The 19,981-nt window shown below is 38.2% G+C and overlaps 1 protein-coding gene across 2 annotated transcripts in view; it reads left to right on the top strand.

The window, feature by feature from the left end:
- The window catches only part of ADGRL4 (adhesion G protein-coupled receptor L4), a 72,413-nt gene that overhangs the window by 47,473 nt on the left and 4,959 nt on the right, over positions 1-19,981 (top strand). For both annotated transcript variants that reach the window (XM_084211527.1, XM_084211528.1), the window contains exons 9-14: positions 339-455; positions 1,544-1,737; positions 3,018-3,185; positions 4,705-4,908; positions 5,894-6,114; positions 6,209-6,275. In XM_084211527.1, the coding sequence (XP_084067653.1) occupies positions 339-455; positions 1,544-1,737; positions 3,018-3,185; positions 4,705-4,908; positions 5,894-6,114; positions 6,209-6,275 (971 nt within the window). The remainder of the gene's footprint in view (positions 1-338; positions 456-1,543; positions 1,738-3,017; positions 3,186-4,704; positions 4,909-5,893; positions 6,115-6,208; positions 6,276-19,981) is intronic.

Here is a 19,981-nt window from a genome sequence, read left to right as displayed (position 1 = left end):
TCAGAAATACATTTTTAATAAAGCAATAGCTCTTCCTAAAGTAACCTACATTGTTTTTCCCAGTACCTAATTTAAGGCAAGGTAAATAAGAGACTATATTTTTCACGGAAAGAGTAAAAAGTATGAGAGCAAAATGTATGCATGAAAATAAAAAAAACATAGATGTTTAAACAAACATGTTATATTAATGACATTTTTCTTGAAATATTTTGCACAAGGATAGAGTCTTAAAATTCACAGTAATTATGGAATCCAGTAGCACACTTATTAACCCAACTCTAAATTATGGCAGGCCATAATGGAGCTGTGATTTGTACAGTATTTTTCTTGTTTTACAGCACTCAAGGTTTTTGCTTTTGATTCACACCACATGAAACACATCCACCCTCATGTATACACAGGGGGAGATTACATAAAGATCTCTCCAAAGAAGAGACAGGAACCTCATCCAAACGGTAAGAAACAAGGGCTGGAGAGTAGGTGGGTTAAAAACCACCTTAGATAGACTTTTACCCGCTAGAAAACAGCCAAATGGGCATTTACCAAGGCTGAACTTCCCCACTGCTAACTACAAAGAAGACAATGTATTCTTATCACCTTTTCTCCTTGATTGTCTCAAGCCTGATATTTCTAACATATCTAGTGACACAGTGAGTGTCCAATGAGTTTTCACCCTGGGCATTGGTACTACAGACCTGAGCTTTATCTATTTCTCAGCCACACATCTGCTGTATGACTTTGGACCACCCCCTTCAACTCTCTGTGCTACTTCTCCTACAAAATTTGGTGCATTTTCCTATTCAGAGAGTAGCTCACTGGGGCAAGAACATGTAACTTTAGTACCAAAACCAGCAGGACCCAGATCTGGCTTGTACCTCAGAGTGCTACAGAAAGACCTTACAACTCCTGTCGCCACTAAATATAAATACATGTGTTTAAACAGCTCTGGACTTATACCACATAATTTAATAAACATGGAAAAGATTTTTTAAATCTTTGTCTTCCATCTAATCTGTATCTCGACTCATATATTTATGTAAAAATATGGTATATTGTGGTACCAGGGAGAAAGTCTCTCCTTTTTCTGAGATCAGCACTGAATCCTAAAATACCTTTTTCTTTTTCCCATCCTGGGTCCAATGTAATGGAATTCAAAGCAAGCCAGGTACTTCAGAAAAGTCTAGTATTTATTTCAGGTCAGAGACATTTCACTTTATAGGAGTTGACACCACATGTGTAACCAGTTGCAGAACAGCAGCAAGCATACATTACTCTAGGAAAAATACATATGCATATATCTAATTAGTATTGCCAGTGCGAACACGCATTTTTATTTCTAATGCCAGTTACATTGTTTTAAATAAAGCTATATTTCATTGTCTCTAAAACATTTTTATAAGTATTCCACAAAGACTCCATCTGTTTTGCATATTTTATGCAATAGCAGCAATAATGTCTATTGTTTATTGTTTCCTTAATGCCTTCAATTTTGTTCTCCCATAAAAAGCCACAAACTCCTAACCATGGTGTGTTTGATTGATAGGCACTGTAGCAGTTGTCTTTCTGCGGTACAGCAACATCGGCTCTCTGCTTTCCTCGCCCAAAAACCTCTCCTCCAAAGACCCTTCCGAGCAGAGACAGACAGTCAGCTCTGCAGTTATAGCTGTTGCAATCAGCTCAAATCCACCCACACTCTATGAGCTTGAGAAAATAACATTTACCTTAAAGTATGCCAAGGTAAGGGGGTTTTTTATTATCAGCTGCAAGTAAAACAAAACATTAGCTAATCATTTTATGTGAAGCAAGCATACCTGCAGCATATGATGAACACAATTCTGTTGTTTGCTGATGGGAAGTTACAGTTTATTACCCTAATAAGATTAATCTCAGATGTGACATCCTAAGTGCAATATACTAAATATGGTACAGAGGAAGATTGCTATGGGACTAAAGCAAGGGCAATAATGCCATCTTTGCTGGGTTGTAGTATGGATAAAATGTAATGGGTTGTAGTATGGATAAAATGTCTGAACCACAGAATATTACAGGGTCTTGATTGTTCTTTATTTAGGTGGGTTTTCTTTCTGAAAGTTTATCAGACAGTTAAGCATCTATACTGAAAAAAAGGGAAGTAATTCTTCAAGGCTAATGCAAAAAAGGTAATCTGGAATTAGGGGTAATAGCAGAACCTATAATTTTGGAGCTTTGTTATTTCTGAAATCTGAACACGTTTATTTAAAACCGAGAAGCTTACTTCGAGCAAATACAGATTTTTTGCTGGCTTGAATCATATGTGAAAAATCACCTCACATGGCACAAAGAATCACTAGAAACATAACCTGAAAGCAATTCTGTAGAGGTGAGCAATGGAACAAGGTGCTAACCTTGGTTACACAGCTTCTAAATTTGTTACTTCCCTTCTGAGTTGGAAATCACCTTATATAAAATTTGCATATATTTATAAAGCCTATATTACAGGGGAGACTTAGTCTTTGACTAGATTTAGTAAGCACTAACTGTACTAAATAATACTAATGGTCTTACTCATCACTGTTGTGTAGCAGGTGATATAGCAGGTGTGATATGACCCTGGCTTTATCCCAGATTGCTTTGTAAAATGCATGGAATAAGTCTCAGTTTTTGAACTGCTCATTTGGAATGGATAAGCAATGTGGCTGTAACCTTGGAGTCTGCTCCATGTTCAGCAGGTGCAAGCGTCTATATAACAATGTTTTCAATAGGTAAAAATTCCAACATCTTTGCAGGTGCCAGCAGGGTTCAGTAATCTGATTAGACTACATGTTTGTTGGGGTTTTAGCTGTGTGAATAAATTGCTTCCATCCCCAGCCACGTTTTAATTGCTTGGAATAGGCCTTGCAGAATGTGGTTTTTGTTCCCCAACCTTCCAATGATAACAAGCATTTTTTAATGAATTGTGCGGTCTAGCGTAAGAAAGGTCTCTTGATGGGAAATATCCTGCCTTTTGCCATCAGCAGAACATCTTGTTTCTGTTCCAGACTGTAGATAAAGACATTAAATGTGCATTTTGGAACTACTCAGACACAATGAATGGCAACTGGGCTACAGAAGGCTGTGAGCTGACACATTCCAACTCCACTCATATCTCATGCAAATGTAATCATCTGACTCATTTTGCTGTGTTGATGTCCTCAGGTGGCTCCGTTGTAAGTGCTATTTTCATTTAGTGTTTTACCTGATACTTTCTTCTGTTTTCATTCCTTATGTTTTTATTTTAGGGCATCCTGCATACTCACCCCCCCCCTTTGGGTTGTGTCTCGGTTTTGTTCAGCAAACACACAATTTATTGTGCACAAAGCAAACAAAATTCCTCCCATATGTGTTTGAATTTCCTTATGTCCTTTCTGCAGTATTACAGAGCAGTGATGCAGCAAAGTATCTTGTTCCAAAAACACAGTCTGTTGTGCTTATTTTTGGAGCATTGCATTTCATTTTGCATCTCACTTTAATACTGCTGTGGGATTTATCTGCCATTCATTGGTGGTCAGTAACCATATGGCCCTGAATTTCTGTCTCTCAAAACTTTGCCACCCATTTGTCTAACCTTGGCATCTAAAAATCTGCTTTAAATTCTCTCTGGAGAGTTTGCAGCAGCATAATCAATCTGAGGTTTATGACTATTAAACATGGACACTCCCGACCAGCACAAAATTGGGAGAATGGCCATTCAATTTATGTCCTTCTTATATTAAGAAGCTCCATAGATTTCCAGGGTCTCAGTGGGGATCTGCAGGAGCTCAGGTCCTGCCTCAGGAGGCAGCTTTATAAGGTATCAGAACTGACAGCAAGCAGAATATTAGCATGAATATACTGTATTGAGACAGTTCTCTCACACTGTGAATTTCATGCTGATAGAGGCTGTTTCCTGGTTGCTAAATAGCATCCTAAGTCTTCAGCTGAAATTTAAAACCTTTGCAGGTACCTATATAGTTATTTTGAAAAGAAAGCTGGGAGGTGAAGAATCTCTCATCCTTTATTTAGTAAAAAAATACTGAGATACATTTTATGGTCAGTTGAATGCCATCCTTTTGCTGAGGTACAGTCATGTATTTCAGAGTTTTCTTTGTTGAAATAGCAAACAGCAAAAGAAATTGTATTTTTATTCAGAAAATATTAACATCCGGTATTGGAGTACCTTGTGTTTCTCTGCAGAAAGTTCATGTTAAATATCTGGAATAGCATTTGCTTTGAAGTGATTGTTATTTCAGAGTCTTGTTTTGATCATGTTGCAAATTCTGCAAGACAGTTATTCAGTTTTTCTTATCTAAGTCACTGCTGTGATAAGTCCTTTTATATTAGAAAATATTTGTGTCATATTAATAGATGTCCTTTTGCCAGTGTATTTGTCATTCACTGAAATGATCTGATTTTGAAAATCTTATTAGGAGATACTGATGTTAATAAAAAGTTTTGTTAAGAAATATCAGAAAATGCAAGAGCAGGAATATATACAGTTTATTACTAATTTCCCCTAGAATTATATCTGTCTCACAAAAACCCAATACTTTTTAGATTATCCAAAGTGTACATTTCCAGTGAAACTCTACAAACAGTTTTGATTAATATTTTGTAGAAAAGAAGAAAAGAGCTATATTATAGAATGAGGTCTTTCTTGAGACGTTACAAAGCTGTTCTTTTAAATACTATATTATAATTTTCCCCCAGGGTGTTACAAATTATAGCATTCTTACAAGAATCACTCAGCTAGGAATAATTATTTCGTTGATTTGCCTCTCCATGTGCATTTTCACCTTCTGGTTCTTCAGTGAAATTCAAAGCACTAGAACGACAATTCACAAAAACCTCTGCTGCAGCCTTTTCCTGGCAGAACTTATTTTTCTGATTGGAATTAATATGAACAATAATAAGGTGGGTAGTTTTCACTTGTGCCTTGATTTTGTATTGCAAAATAAATATACAGTATAAGATATGATCTTCCTTCTACTCCCCACACTTCCTACCCTCGATAGTGACCCTGCCTTCCCAGGACAGTAACAGGAAATACAAAATGGTCATTTAAAGAGGCAGGGCCTTCGTCTGAGCTGTGTGTATTGACTTTGCTCCATGGGTTTCGTTTAAAATTTTTCACCTTTACTGAAACTGTGATCTCAATGTGCATTTTCACTTAGGATGCTGTATAAATCCACATCGGTGGCTCCCAGGTTGACAGTTTTCTCTAAAATCAGGCCAGAGCTGCAATCCCAAGCTGACATCTGAGATATTGAGCTGTAGGCTGGAGGATCACATGGGAGGTCTTGACCTGTCCCTTTTGCTTTTCAGAAAGCTAGGGGGTTGAGTTTTGCAGCTCAGATTAGTTTTAGGAAATAAAATTATGCATCAATTATCAAAATATCCTACCATAAGTAGGTGAATAGAATTTGAAATCACTTGAAAAAATATGATCTGCTATCCCTGAGGTAGCACTCCAGTATTGATGGATTGAAAAATATCATTTTACAAACACTTTGTATAACAAAAGTTATTTCAGAAATAATTCCTTGTGATGCCTAGTTACAATACTATCAAAATAATAAAAATTAACTTTCTGTAGATCAAGCCAATAGACTACTCATCTATAACAATAGGATCAACCTAGTCAAACCATTTATGGGAAGACATACACTAATTTTAAAAGTGGAATTAGTCTCTTTATTACCATTTGCTACAGAAAACACTAGTGAACAAATGTACAAATGGGTGTAGGCCAAGTTCTTGCTAACCAGCATTACAACTGGTCTGAATCCCCACTTTAAGGTCCCTCAGTTGCTGTGCATGTACTGTTATATTATAATATATATTGACAAAAGCCTGTTAATAGGATTATGACTCCTGCTTTCTCTGATTGAATTTCTAGCTCTTCTGTTCAATTACTGCTGGACTACTCCATTATTTCCTTCTAGCTGCTTTTGCATGGATGTGCATCGAAGGTATTCACCTCTACCTTATAGTTGTGGGAGTCATCTACAACAAGGGTTTCTTGCACAAGAATTTCTATGTCTTTGGCTATGTCAGCCCAGCTGTGGTGGTTGGAATCTCTGCTGCACTGGGATACAAGTACTATGGCACCACAGAAGTGTAAGTCGCTGTTTCTGTGTCCAAATCATCGTACAGATGGAGACAATAATCACAAAAGCACGTTTCAAGGCATTTTCTGCTGTTTAATTTTCAGATGTTGGCTCAGCACTAAGAATAACTTTATATGGAGTTTTATAGGACCAGCATGTCTAATAATTCTTGTAAGTATAATTTTAATTTTTTATTGTAGTACATAAAGCCAATAATAAAAGGTGTTTAATAATCACCCACCCACTGCCAGCATAGCTGTGAGTGCTAATTATAGGGCAGAATTGACTAATTTAGACCTTTTTATAGTACCTCTAAATTATTTATATGCTGTACATCTAAATACTTTACTAGTCTGAAAAATGAATGTTTGACAAAAAAAGTTCAATATAATATCAGAGGAGTTTTTTCTTACTCTCCTTCTTTTATCCCAACGGTTTGTGAAATTCTGTGAAGCGTTTCTGGTTTTTACAGAGAAGCGTCTTTGTATGTCACTGGCATCTCAGCGTGGCTCAGCAGGAGGTGTTACACAGACACCATCCTAGCAGACAGATAATCTGGTTTTTCAAATGTTGTGTGACTTAATCTCTTATCAGTGATCGGTCATCTTTGTAAGATTAGACTGTCATCTTTGTGGTTTTATCGTTCTCATGTACCCTGTCATCATCAAAGCCATTTTAAACTAAATTGCGACGTCAGAGAAAAGAACCCACTATTTCACATGGGCAGACAAGTCAAGTATTGATAGCCCTATTTCAGCTGTGAAGAGGGCCTTTTTAATTCCTATTGGAAGTAGTTTCAAACCTGCAAATTTGGCAGGTATTACATGTTCAATTCTGAATTGAGATGTTTTTGGTGTCTCAGGAGCATTCCTAAGTGCTGTGAAGTTTAAGGAACCATTCTAGCTGTAATGGGGCTTTATTCTCTATGCCTGTGTTGACAGTGATAGCTGAGCTAACAGAAGGAGAAGGTTCAATAGTGAGGCCTCACAACACCTATGGTCAAGTCAGTTACAGCTGTGTTCCTTTTTAAGCTATTTGGTATAATGTGAGGATTTGTTAAAAAAAGAAGTGGGAGATCCTAACACATACAACTTTGTAGCGAAACAATTTTATTTCAAGCTGTTATCCATTTTAAAGCTTAATAAAGTATCAGGTACAATTCTGGTCAAATTTCACACCAAATTCCCACTGCATATTGGATACAGCTGGAAACAACCTGCCAGATATAGCTGCAAGGTTGTGCCTCCCCATTTCACCCTTTAGGTGAGCACAGCAGATTTTGAGAGGCAAAGCACCAGGACCTCCCTTGGGTCAGTGCTCTGGGTCAGATAGCCCTGGCGTCCAGCAGGTTACTAAGATGAATAAAATCACAGCAAGACATCATCCTTTACTAGGAAATTCTTACAATTCTTAGGTTTATGTTTACAATTTCCTATTTCCTCTTTGGACCTTATCTTTTCTTCCATGGAGGCAGCAGGGTTGGGGTTTTGCTGTTATTTCTCTCATTGCTGCTCCTCATCTGCCTTCAAGTAAAGATTTATGCACAGTGATGTATCTCTGTAGGGTTAGCACACGAAAATCGCATTACCAAAACATACAAAATGCCCCAAGTGCAGGCATCTGTAACCTTGTTTTCAGCTCCAGCTGAGCTGTGCCCAGTGGGGATCTCAGGTACACGGCACAGAGGCAGAGCAGGTCTGCAGTGGCTTTGCTGTAAATCTGGCTGGCTGCAGAAGCAAATCCTGCAAGCTGGACTCTGAGGCCTGTAGACATTCTTTGAGCACTCCAGATCTTCCAGCAATCCCTGCAAATTGAAAGGAAAAAGGGAGGTGTTAGAAGCTGATCCAGGCCTGTGTGCCAGTGCAGCCCTCTATGGACGAGGAGAGCAGCCAGTTTCTTTTTCTCTCACTCCTTTGCCTAAGACCTGAAGCTGAACAGCAAAGAGCCCTGTGGTTGTTCAGCTACTTTTTGTGTGTTATACAAGTATTTTGTGCTAACTTGTTTTCACAGTATTTGCATACTTTTATGCACATTTAGTGTCAATTCATAACAATGTGCTCTTAGACCATGGGGGGAAAGGCAATCTGCTTTCAGCAAGGTGCTTCAGCAGCTCCAGGGTTTTTTTTGAAGGTTTTGACAGTTTGTTTTGATGGAGGGACAGCAAAATGAAGCCCGAACTTCAAGAGGGATATTTTCTAAAGGTGCAGGGACCTAAGTATTTTGCTCATGCTCTATCCAGGTAGTAAAGGAAAATACGGAAAACCCTATGAAAATAAGCACTGAGACTAGAAGATGAAGTTGGTGTCAGATGTCTTCTCCATGGAAAGCACATCGCTGGTAGTGATTCTGTTTCCATTGTCCAGCCTTCCTGTTGAGAGCACTGGATGTGCTTCAACATGACAAAGATTAAACTCTTTTCAAAACAGTGCCACTCAGGCAATCCTTTTAATTACAGGAGCCAATCTTTTCCCAATATTTCCACTCTGCCCCCAGCTAATTAAAGGGAAAGGATTTTTAAAATATTAATTAAGAACTCTGACAAGAAATTATCACTTTTGTTCTGGGATAACCAGATAGGGCACTGCAACAATCATATTCAAAGCTGAAAAATCTGGCAGCTTCAAGTTTACCTTTAATCCTAAACTTCATCTACTAACAGAGTTGAATTTGCAGGTTTTCCAAGACAGTTAGGAGACTGTGGATACCAATTCTCTGGAGGGTTACTCACCACAAAATTCTTGCACAAAAAAACATTAAAATCATTGTCAGAACAAATGCCCATGTACCCAAATGGTGGTTTCCCTTTCTGTGAGTGGGACTCAGGAGATTTGTGGTTTGGATTATACTGTAATATGTTTCTGAGACAGCAAATAAATGATGAACAGCACCACTCCTGTACCAATGGGTTAGCTGTCTCAGGGCACATTGCTTCAAACCTGTCCTTGGGCTGTAAATCTGTAGTAATAATGAAGCATAGGAAGCTCAAGTGTTTATCAGGAGTACAAATTAAGTTCTCGTCTGATTTCCTAAGCAGAAACACTACTTCTGAAGGTGTTTGCTTGGTAATACTAAGGTTCTATTAGAAGTCTTAAGTGCAAAGTAATGGCTTTATTGATCCCATCTAAAAATTATTATTATTATTAGATTGGTGACTGTACATGAAAAGAAGTGGGTCAGAAACTCTTTAGATGGACTTAGCAAAGAAAGAGCATTTTAAACCTTTAGAAAACAAGCTGCAAACTGAAGATAATTTCTACAACTTATTCCTTCCTCCTAATATTTGTAATCTTTAGAACCACAACCATTTTAACTAAAACTATGCAGTAGATTAGATCAAAGCATACAAGTATGGAGAAATTATTTATAACAAGTATTTAAACTTTTAAACAGGAATGTGAGTTTATCTCAAGCTTTAAGGGACAAACAGTCATACACATGGCAGCCAAAGACTGAGTGAGGCAAAGACAAATATAAACCCCAGAGATAAAAGGTATGAAAATGGGGGAGGAAAAAAACCCAGAGTATAAAAAGAAGCCCTAGAAGACTTTCTTTTCTATTGTAATACACTCTTACAGTAATAAGCTCTCTGTGATAAGTGTGTAGAATGGAAATGACTATTTGTTGTCAGGGTGATGTGGCTGCAGTTTTGATTAGCATGTAATATCTACTCCTTCCCATTTTGGAGCATTTCAACATGGCTTTCCCCACCTCTGGCATCATAGCTTCTTGAGTGGGAGTAGACCTATGTAAGGGCTTTATTCTGCACCCCTGGTGGTTTTGGAATCTTCATCTTTTAAACTCTATACACACAGCGTAAGTCCTTCCACTTGTACCTATTTTGAGATTCAGCTATATATTAGTTATCCATTTGGGAGTAGAAATGATGTCTGGAAGGGTTGGCCAAGGGCTATTAACAGGATAGTTATGAAAGTCTACAAGACATTAAAAGGAAAATTTGGAAAAGAATCACTGCTATTCCAAGTGCAGCTCTAGCCAGCCCTTCTAATATACCCATCTCCCACAATGTTCTCCCATCAAATCTGTTCAGCTGAGCTTTGTGCAGCAAGTTCAAAGTCACCCATGAAAACATGATTTGTACCTTTACAGTATCGACAGAGTCATGCAGACTTGACTGTTGTACCTACTGTCACTGTCACAATAAATTGGCACACCTCTGTGAGGAACCAGGACTCAGAAGTGTGACGTGTTGTAACATTAATAGGTACAATTTGCCATTTGACAGTATAAATCTATCACTATCATTTGTTGAGATCACCTCTGTAATAAAAAAATACAGACTTGCTCTTTCAGATTGGAACATTTCCAAAATTGAACATCATCCAAATAATCCTCTCTGTGGCTTTTATCCAAACATCCCAGAGCTGAGCAGTGAGGAGGTAGCTCCTGCATGCTATTCCTTGTTTTACTCCTCTAATGAGTGTTTTTAGGGACTTTGAAGGTGTCTGGCTTGGCTTCAAGTTCCAGTTTCTTGAAACAATTGGTAATTGTAGTGTTTACAGCTATAAAAATGGCTCATACATGAACCCTGCAATTTTCAGAGCATTCTTGTGCACTTGACTTAGAACGTACCAGCCAAGAATAATTTTTGGAAGTGGTGTCCCCAGAAAATCCAAGCTCTTTTTTAATAAATGTCATGAATAATCAACTGTAAAGCAAAAATATTTTAAGAACTTCAGTGATTGATTAACCATACTGCTTTGAACCTTTCTTGTATAAATGAATGGGTAAATGAATAAAATATACAGATTGCAGTTGCAAAATGCAAAAAAGTGACATATGAGTGATGAAAGCAGGCTAGCAGTAGAGTAATGCTTTTCATTAAGGAACTGCCTGCATATTCATTAGAGCTAGTCGATTACTTAAAAAATACATTCATCAGATAATTTATTTGATGAATTTTACCATTATTTGTCAAATAATTTATTCTACAAAAAAAAGGTAAAATTAATGGATTAGTGCATTTATCAAATCTTTATGGACAGCTCTAATACTTATTCAGTTCTGTACATTTGGGTTGATTCAGGATTAGTAATACTGCTGCAATCAATGCAGAAGAATTCCTGGCAAATCCATTACTGTGCTGTTTTTTCATATACTCACAAATTTCATGTACTTAATCTAGACTATTCAAACTGAACATATTTCTTTAAAAAAATAAATATTCAAAGAATCTAAGATACTACATTTTCCCAAGCTTCAATAAAGAACATGGTCTGACAGACCATTGTTACCATTTAAAAATAAAAATGAAAGGAAAAATAGGAAAAAGCAGCCCCTCTGAGGTGAGTCACATCACAGTGATGTCATCGAGTCCACTGTCTCTTTGGGCTTCCTCACCTTATTATCTCTGTTCTTCAGTGAAACATTGCACAATCAGTATTCCTGCCATTTCTTGATATTCTAAGAATTATTATCAAAAATGTTGCTTGACCTTTGACTTCCACCACAACAAAACATAGCACCATCTCACATTTTTCAGTGAATATTTATGCTCTGAAAAATTCTCTGGTTTTTTTTTTTTTTTTTTGTGATAAATGCTTGGTTATGTTTCTTAGATAGATGTGAAAGATATACTCTAGCGTTTACTGTGTGTTTTTCAGAAAATAGCAGTTTAAAACATTTTTTTATATCTACTGTTATTTCTCAGTCGGCCTTTTTAGTGGAAATAAATTCCTACTGGGACTAGCAATGCCTTTATTATTCTTTTTTAAAGAGTAATAGTCCCCTTTTCATTAGCCTCAGTGGCTTCAGTTAAAGGTGTCTCCATGGCATTTCTTATGCCATTGTGGATAAAGTGGAGAGAATTAATTATATAGTGGCATTAAAGACCGAGTCTGCGACTTTGTTTGAAACAGATTAGTTTAAACCACAGTGCTGTTCAGCAACAATACCTGCTGTGCTAAATAACAACTGAGCCAGAAAATACTTGCCCTGTTCAGTGGACAGGATCAACAGATTCCATATTGCCAAACCCAAATGGATGCAATTTCTCAGCAAGACCAGAGTTTTCACATGAATCAAGGTTTTATCTTCCTTCTCTCTGCCATTAAAGCCCCAATTCTATGGTCCCTAGAAATACTTAGAAAAAAGAGGATATGTCCATTAGTCATTTCAGAGTAATGTAATTAGAAAAATTACTTGATCCTATGTTATTGCCTTGTAGCAAATTCATCACAGAAGGCTGAAGGATCCTTGAAGGATGTTCCAAACAAAATTGTTTGTTTTTTAAAAAGCTAACTTTAGTACTTCTGTAACAAAAAGTATCTGAAGTTCTCCCTTGCAGTCACTGGAAGGACACTGGACTTGAAACTCAAGCATGTCCTCTGTCACCCAGAGTGAACCAAGCAGACACAGCAGGGGAGGGAGCACAGGTGGATGTCAAGGGAAAGGAGAAGAGCACCTGCATGTGCCAGCTGGCTGCAGATTTCCTGAGATGCTCCACAGCTCAGAGCAGATTAATGTTGCACACACCCTCCTTCAGTTCTAGAAAGACATACTGTGCCCACTCTTTTAATGGAACCATGTGTGGATTTTTTTTTTTTTTTTCAGAAAAGCCACACAACTGACTGAAATAGGTTGGTTCTGTTGTTTTGCATTTTAGGGTTTTTAATTGTTTAATATCTTCTTGGTGGTTCTGTATATGCCTTGTTCTAAGCAAAATTACTATAAACATATATGCTTATCCTAAGTTGTTCACTGAAAGGACACCATAGGTTTGCTTTAGATAGTTAGCATAGACTGATGATGTCTTTTGGACTTTCTTAGCAATTACGTAATAACTTCATCCCCATGACATCTCCCTTGAATCAGATTTTCTTCATCTATCCTACTGCCCCTTTGATTGATCCCTGACAGGCATTTAGAGAGGTGAACTTAAATTCACAATAGTAATTGCACAGGAATACTGTGCTTGGAAATCTCACTTGGACACTGAAAGATGTTTTTGTGGTTTTGAATAAATCATGCCATGGGATTTTGTGACCATATCCACAGAAGAATCACAGACAGTTCTGAAAAAGCAAAAGGCCAAATCCTCAAGAGGATTTCACAAATTGTGGAAGGTATGGATAGCTTTCTGACAAATATCCACACCTCCAAAATTGAAAATACAGCTTGTTCTCAGACTTCCCATCTCAGTCATGCTCTTGATACTTTCTCCTTCCTGGTAGCCCATCCAGTCACTGAAGCTAGTTGTAGTAAAAGATGATGTACAACTACTTCACTCTTCTTTGCTGTGTGATACTCCTGCAGGCTCCAGGTGCAGCCTAAGAAAGGTTTCCATGTATGCATGGAAACCACAGGAACAGGAGCAATGTGTAGTCTGAACTTCTTGATGCACCTTGTATCAGTTCATTAAACAGCCTGATTTATGTCACTCCCAACTCACAAGACAATACATCTTCTCAAAAGCCTCTTGGAAAAGAAGAGTAAACCTAGGAATTATTTACACTGTGAGCAAAATAGACCCCAGTCCCTCCACTGGATCTAACTGGGGTAACATTTATGGCTGAGGTCAGGTACAGCTCTGTTGGTTCATCCCTCCTGCCCTTGGCTGCAGAGCTGAGAGTAAATAATGTGTTTGGTTTTGCAATCCAATAAGAAACATTGAATCCACAAGTCCGCAAAGCTGTTTACCCAGATGGAAAGCATGGAAACCTTATTTATTTATTTATTTATTTATTTCTTCTTTTAAGTATTCTAAAAATATAAAGGAAACACTTAATTGAGTCTAAATCTATAGCTTGAAGTATGTAAAAGAAAACTTTGAAGTATTCATAAATAAAAAGCAATCCTATGTGAACTTTTTTTTCCCCCCCGAGTCAGGATTTGTAATAAACTCATTTGGCTGTGTTTTAACTTTTAAAACAAGTGAAATCATTAAAATCTTAGAAGCATAAAATTCTACCCCTGAATAATTGAAAATATTTCCCAAAAATACAGCCTAAAGGGGGTTCATTAATGTTTTTGTTCCATTTCCTACTCCCAGATAAGACTGCTGTTGTATACTTAAAGCTTTCGAGAAGATATATTCACTGGGGACACGGTAATGAGATAAATCAGTCAGGAGACAAACCCTGACTGTTTGACTGCCAGCTTGTGTCCAATTTTATGCAATTAATACAGCATACATTTTCATTTTGAAGCTTAAACGGTTGTATTGTTAATAACTTAATTCCGTTCTCCCCCGGCTGCAATGACGATGACCCACTGAACGCTGCCGTTTCAGCCAGCCATCAGCCATCCAGGCAGAAAGACAGAAATGGATTGCTCTCCCTGGCAGAACTCAGACCATCACAAGCTCATTAATTCAAACACTCGTAATGAGGGTCATTGTACAGACTGATACAGATACAGCTGCTCTGAACTTCAGACATTTTTTGAAAGAGCCAAATTCAATATGATATATGTAAAAAATTCAAGTATATGCCTAAGAGAGCAGCAGGAGAAATTTTCTCATTCTTTTTTGTGAGATCTGACATCAGCATATAGATGGTTTCATCAATTATTGAGACAGAGACTAAGAAAGGAAAAGGAATGATTTGGGGGTTTCATTTTTGAAGTTTGAATGTAAAGTGCTCAGACTGAATCAGAACTAGTATGTCTGAGTCTTTAGAATTAGCTGCCTCTTTCTTATACCTTCTCTTCTTTGTAACACTAGAGAGCCTTTAAAGGCTGGTATTTGAAATGTTTTAATAACTTTTGAAAGGCTGGGGTGTATCTTTTTACACAAAGATATCGTACATGAAATTGCTAATTCCTTTTTCATTCTATAAATAATGTGCATTGGAAATAGTCTCAAAGCCTCAGCCTAATATTAAACAATTGCAGCAGTGTTTAAAAAACAAAACTGTCTTTAGATAATCCTGGATGAGGAACTGGGGGGTGAGGGAAATCCAGGTCTTTCTGCTCCAGTGAATATTTAATTATTTATATGGCATGGAATAGATCCAGCAGTAGCAGTACAGTGAATAACTATACAGAGCTGGAGAAACCAAGGGTCATAACCGAGTCTGAATATTAAGTAAAACAGAAAATTGTGCCCCATGTCTCCAACATCCTGTATAAATGTGCTGTCCACAGGGATTTTCATTGTTCAGGAGTGTCCTTTCTGGTTTTATTCAGAAAAGCTATCCTAGTCAGGAAGCGTTTCCTGGTGAAAACACAGTCTAAAACAGTAAATGTCTTTTAGTGCTAATGAACTGACATTATCCAAGAAAAAAAGTACTGGATGAAATTTTTTTGAATGCCCTGTCCTGATCCATTTAATTTCACCAGAAGTCCAGGTGCTAACTGAGCTACTGCCATGAAAGACAGACCGTTCCCCTCTGAGCTTTCAAGTGCTCTTTGTCTTGCTCTAAAAAAGGAAGGGGGGGAAGTAGGAGAAAAGATGTCTTAGTTGTCAAATTTGACAGCTTTCAGCTACCTTGATGGGGCAAAATGATGATAGATCACTTCACTCGGTGTCTTACAATTTAATTGTAATTAATTATGAAAGAAATTACAGCTCTTCAACATGAGTGCAAATATTTTTATTTGCAAGTTTTATTAAATTTTGTGTAGCTCATACTATTCGGTGTTCAACTAACAATAAATACCATTCTGTATCTACACAGGGAGAGTTTCATGCAGTGTGAAGCACTAACATCATATTTACTGGAGGACAAAACACTATAATACCCTTCCAGTATGTAAAATAGGTACATTTCAGAGTGGAATTAAGGACCTATTTTAAATATAGCTGTTGCTAGGCAATGTGCTATTAGCAGAACTCCAGCAGCCTGGAACATTTAGGATTTTAGGACCTACGTGCTCGTTCCTATATTATTATTTCGTTTCTAAAATGCTAGCAATCCACAGAGAAGTTGGTAATTTGCTTAGACAATAGATGAGACTGTTCCTCAGTGCTCTCTGCTGGGGCAGTCCCTGACCTGAGAGGAGTGGCAGCCAGAGCAGCAGCATCTTGCTCTGTCCATGCCCAGCCTTCCTTCCTTGCAGAAGCACCTGCTCAGGTGGTAGGGAGACAGAGGGAGGGATGCTAATCTGCAAGCAGCCTTTCAGGGCTATCCTAGATGTAGGTGGAGGCAGGTTAACTCCATACACTGCTTTTCCCATCCTATTCTAAAATACATATGAGTGATTGATTGATTGATTGATTGAACAGAGATCCCCAGGCTAATTCCTTTGGCAAGGCCTCCGTATTGTTGGCCAGATGATTAGGAGAGCACCAGCAAATTTCTTTGAATTCTAAAATGCTTTTTCTCTCCTGCAAGAGGACATTATCCAGATCTGATCCTAGGAGTTGTGCCACTCCAGATTGCCCTGAACTCTCCCCTGTGTGCCTGCTGGACCTAACCCAGCAGCATCACAGTTCTGAATGTGGGAACTGTAACGTGGAGACCCCCAAAACAGCAGCAGGAAAATATCACTGTCCTGCTCTTTCCCCCAGGATGCATCCATGACACATCTAAGTGCTAACCTCTGCAGCAGTGTCCACTGATGCCTGGGAATGACTTGGGACTGCCATTCTCTCTGGTGGGTCGTGATAAAGCCTGGACAATGCTGGTGGCAATAGGAGTTTTACTGTTTAACTGGCATTCTGCATATTAGCTTAATGGGGCCAGAATTCACTGCAAAATCCTAAATCCTTCTGACCCTTTCATATGTGATGTCCCAGAGAGGGATATAACACTTACCATCCTTCCTTTAAACTCCATCTCAGGTGTACAATACAACCCAGCTCCTGGCTTTGTGTCTCCTTAGAGATTATACAGGGTTATATAGCTACACAAATGTAGTTGCCCATGTTGACAGAATCCTGATTTCATGGGCATCCTAATAATTGCTCTTGTTCATTGCCTATTTCTCACAAATATATTTTAAGTTTTTCATTTGTTCATAAATATACCACAACATTTCTAGAATTTAAGAAGGCTAAAAATACTTTTACAAATATCTTTAGGGAGACTTGATTCCCTGAAGATGCTGTGAGTGGAGGCTTTTTCTGTATCAGTCCTCGACTTTGATTAACCACTTAAAAAAAAAAAAAAAAAGGAATAGATTAATTATTAAAATTAGTCCTGTAGTGCACCTGAGCAATGATGAGTGAAACATGATTCCCACTGAATTTCAGAGGAGGCAGAGCTGAGGATGCTCAGCACTTCAGAAAATTGCCCTGATAGGGAGAAAGTCAGAGGTTTGCTTTGTCAAATGATAAGGACTGAGTGCACTGTTTGCCCAATAGCAGTCTGGGGTGGTTTATAAAATAAATAAAATACAAAAAAAAAGTATTCAGTTCAGGGCTTGGAATCAATGCAATTCCCCTCCAGTCTATTAGACTTGCCGGGAAGCCCCTCTCAGGACACAGCAGCTTCTCTGCCTGCTCAGCCATGTAATAGCACAGAGAACAAAGGCACCAGAGCCCGCCGTGTCACACTGTGACATCGTTATTCACCTGGTGAAACCGCAGCACCTCCCGCCCTGGGTCTGCCCCGAGCTGCAGACTAACCGTGCTCATTACTCAGGGAGCTCGTCCCCAGGCTGGCCCTGTGCAGAGCCTGTCCTGAGCGCGGTGTCACAGCTGCCTGCACATCCTGCTCTGCTGCAGCCTGCTCCCTCTCCGGGGACGGCACGCCTTATGTTTGCCATTTCCTCCTCGTTCACCTCGCCTGTCACCTTAAGGCAGTCTTAATTATGGTGTCATTGAAGGTTTATTCAACAAGATCTTAAGACTGTGGTTTAATTACAAAAATGAAAACACACGATTACAACCAAAGTGTAAAACAATATTTGGCTGTAAGGAGCGATCGAAACTTTTCAGATGCTTCAGTGTCTCTCATCCAGAAGCCCCTCTCTCTCAGACAGAAAATTTGAGGATCCAGGACTTCTTGTGTACATCTGTATTTTAGATTACTTCTACAGCCTACTACCTCAATTTCTGCTTGTTTGAAACTCAGTTTTGGATACAAATTCAAATGTCTTAAGTGCTTGTACCTTTGGCTAGGCATTTTAAGTGATTTGACTTCTCATTCCATTTGTTGGAACACTCAAAGCTCTTTGGGGATATCAGTTCCATTTCCCCTTTAGTCCTAATAAGTTCAACTTATTAGTGTTCATACTCAGTCCTGCCATCCAATATGAACTTTTTACTTTACATTTCCCAGAAATAGTTGAGGCCATTGGTATGTTCACAGCAAAGAACATGCAGAGTATCAGGTTGAAGCAGGATGCATTAAGTTTAGGATACCTTTTGGGATATCTTTTGGATTACCAGTTTTCTCCAAAGGCCACACTTGACACATTGTTTACATTAGCTAGTTTTTTTCTCCTGGATTTACCCATGAGTTCATGGTATTGTTTTCCCTTGTGTTTTGCTTCATTTCTGTGTCACAGGGTAGTTACTACAACTTTGTTGTTATCCATTTCATCCCCCCTCAAAGGACAAAATGCAGTTCCAGAGGTTTCTAACTTAGGTTGAAGCATTGTGTACAGCCAGTCTATGTGCTTTCACTTTGCTATAGAAATTTTTTATTAATGGAGTGCTTAAAAACGGGGCAAAGACCAACTTAAGACTTTAATAAATCTTGGAAACGACCAAGTGTTTCAGAAGTTAAGTTCACCCTCATTACCCTGTAACACTACCTCCTGTGAGGCTACCTGAGACATATTGTACAATAATTGTGTTCTGGCAGCTGACTCCAAGAAGCTGGTGTTAACCTCTCCTGCTCCCCTGATACATACAGATTATTCCCATTCCAATGGGTTGGTGAATGAAAAGATCACAGTTAATGGGTATTACTTTAATGCAGAAGGCCAAATCCTATTATCCTGTGAAACGGACAGTGCAAATAGTATTTGTGCAAAGGAGCCCCACTGGGACAAGGAGAAATGGAGCCTGCTGCCCACCCCATCCTTGCTCAGCAAAACCTTGCCAGTTCTGCAGCTGGTTTTGTGAGAAAGGGGGTTGGCCCATGGAGCTTCTCACAGAACCTATTTCTGGCAGTTTTTAAAGAAGTTGCCGTGAGTTCTCCATACTTCTGGTACTTTGATCACATTTCCCGCTACCTTTTTCAAATTAATAAGTACATTAGGTGAGTTATGCAGATTACAGTGTATGAAGTTATTTGATATATTATTCACCAACAAATATAAAATAAAAAGTAAGTCTGCATATAATTATCCACAACTGCTGACTGACTCATAATTAACTTTGAAAAATTGCTGGTTTAGGAGATATCATAGATTACAATTTTAAATATAAGGAGCTTCAGAATAGCTCTCACGATCAGCACTAGTACGAGGTATTCAATGAAGGATTAATTCCCAAAACTGCTCATCAGCTCTATCTCCTGTTTTATCAAATTGTAAATATATTATGCTGCATTAAACTATGAGCATGCAGCTAATTAAAGCAGAGACTGCTTTAATATCAGATACTCCCCCCTTGACACAAGAAAAATGTTCTAAGGACATACCTTGTTGGTGTTAACAAATGAAAGTGATTCCTTTTCAAGTGGTGCTGTGCTCCAACAGCTTTTTGGTTTTATTTCACAGACTTTTTTTTTTTTTGTTTGGGTTGGGGTGTTTGGTTTGGTTAGGGTTTTTTAAAGAATAGGAAGCAGGGGGAAAACCATACAGACTTTTGGAGAAACAACTTGGGGAAGGCATTAATTCTGTTCATTCTACAGCTGGAAGCCCACAGGAACTGACCAAGGGATTGCAACCAAGGATTTACAAATAGTACCTGAATGACACACAGCTAAAATTTGGTTAATTTCCTAATATTTTAAATATATTCTGATGTTAAATGCTGCAAAGAAGGCAACCATCCACATTTTTAAAGGAATGCAGTATAAATT

Source organism: Fringilla coelebs, assembly GCF_963513975.1.
Source record: "Fringilla coelebs genome assembly, chromosome: 9".
Lineage (NCBI taxonomy): Eukaryota > Metazoa > Chordata > Aves > Passeriformes > Fringillidae > Fringilla > Fringilla coelebs.
Note: the sequence above shows the minus strand (reverse complement) of the source record. Positions and strands in the feature narration are given on the sequence as shown.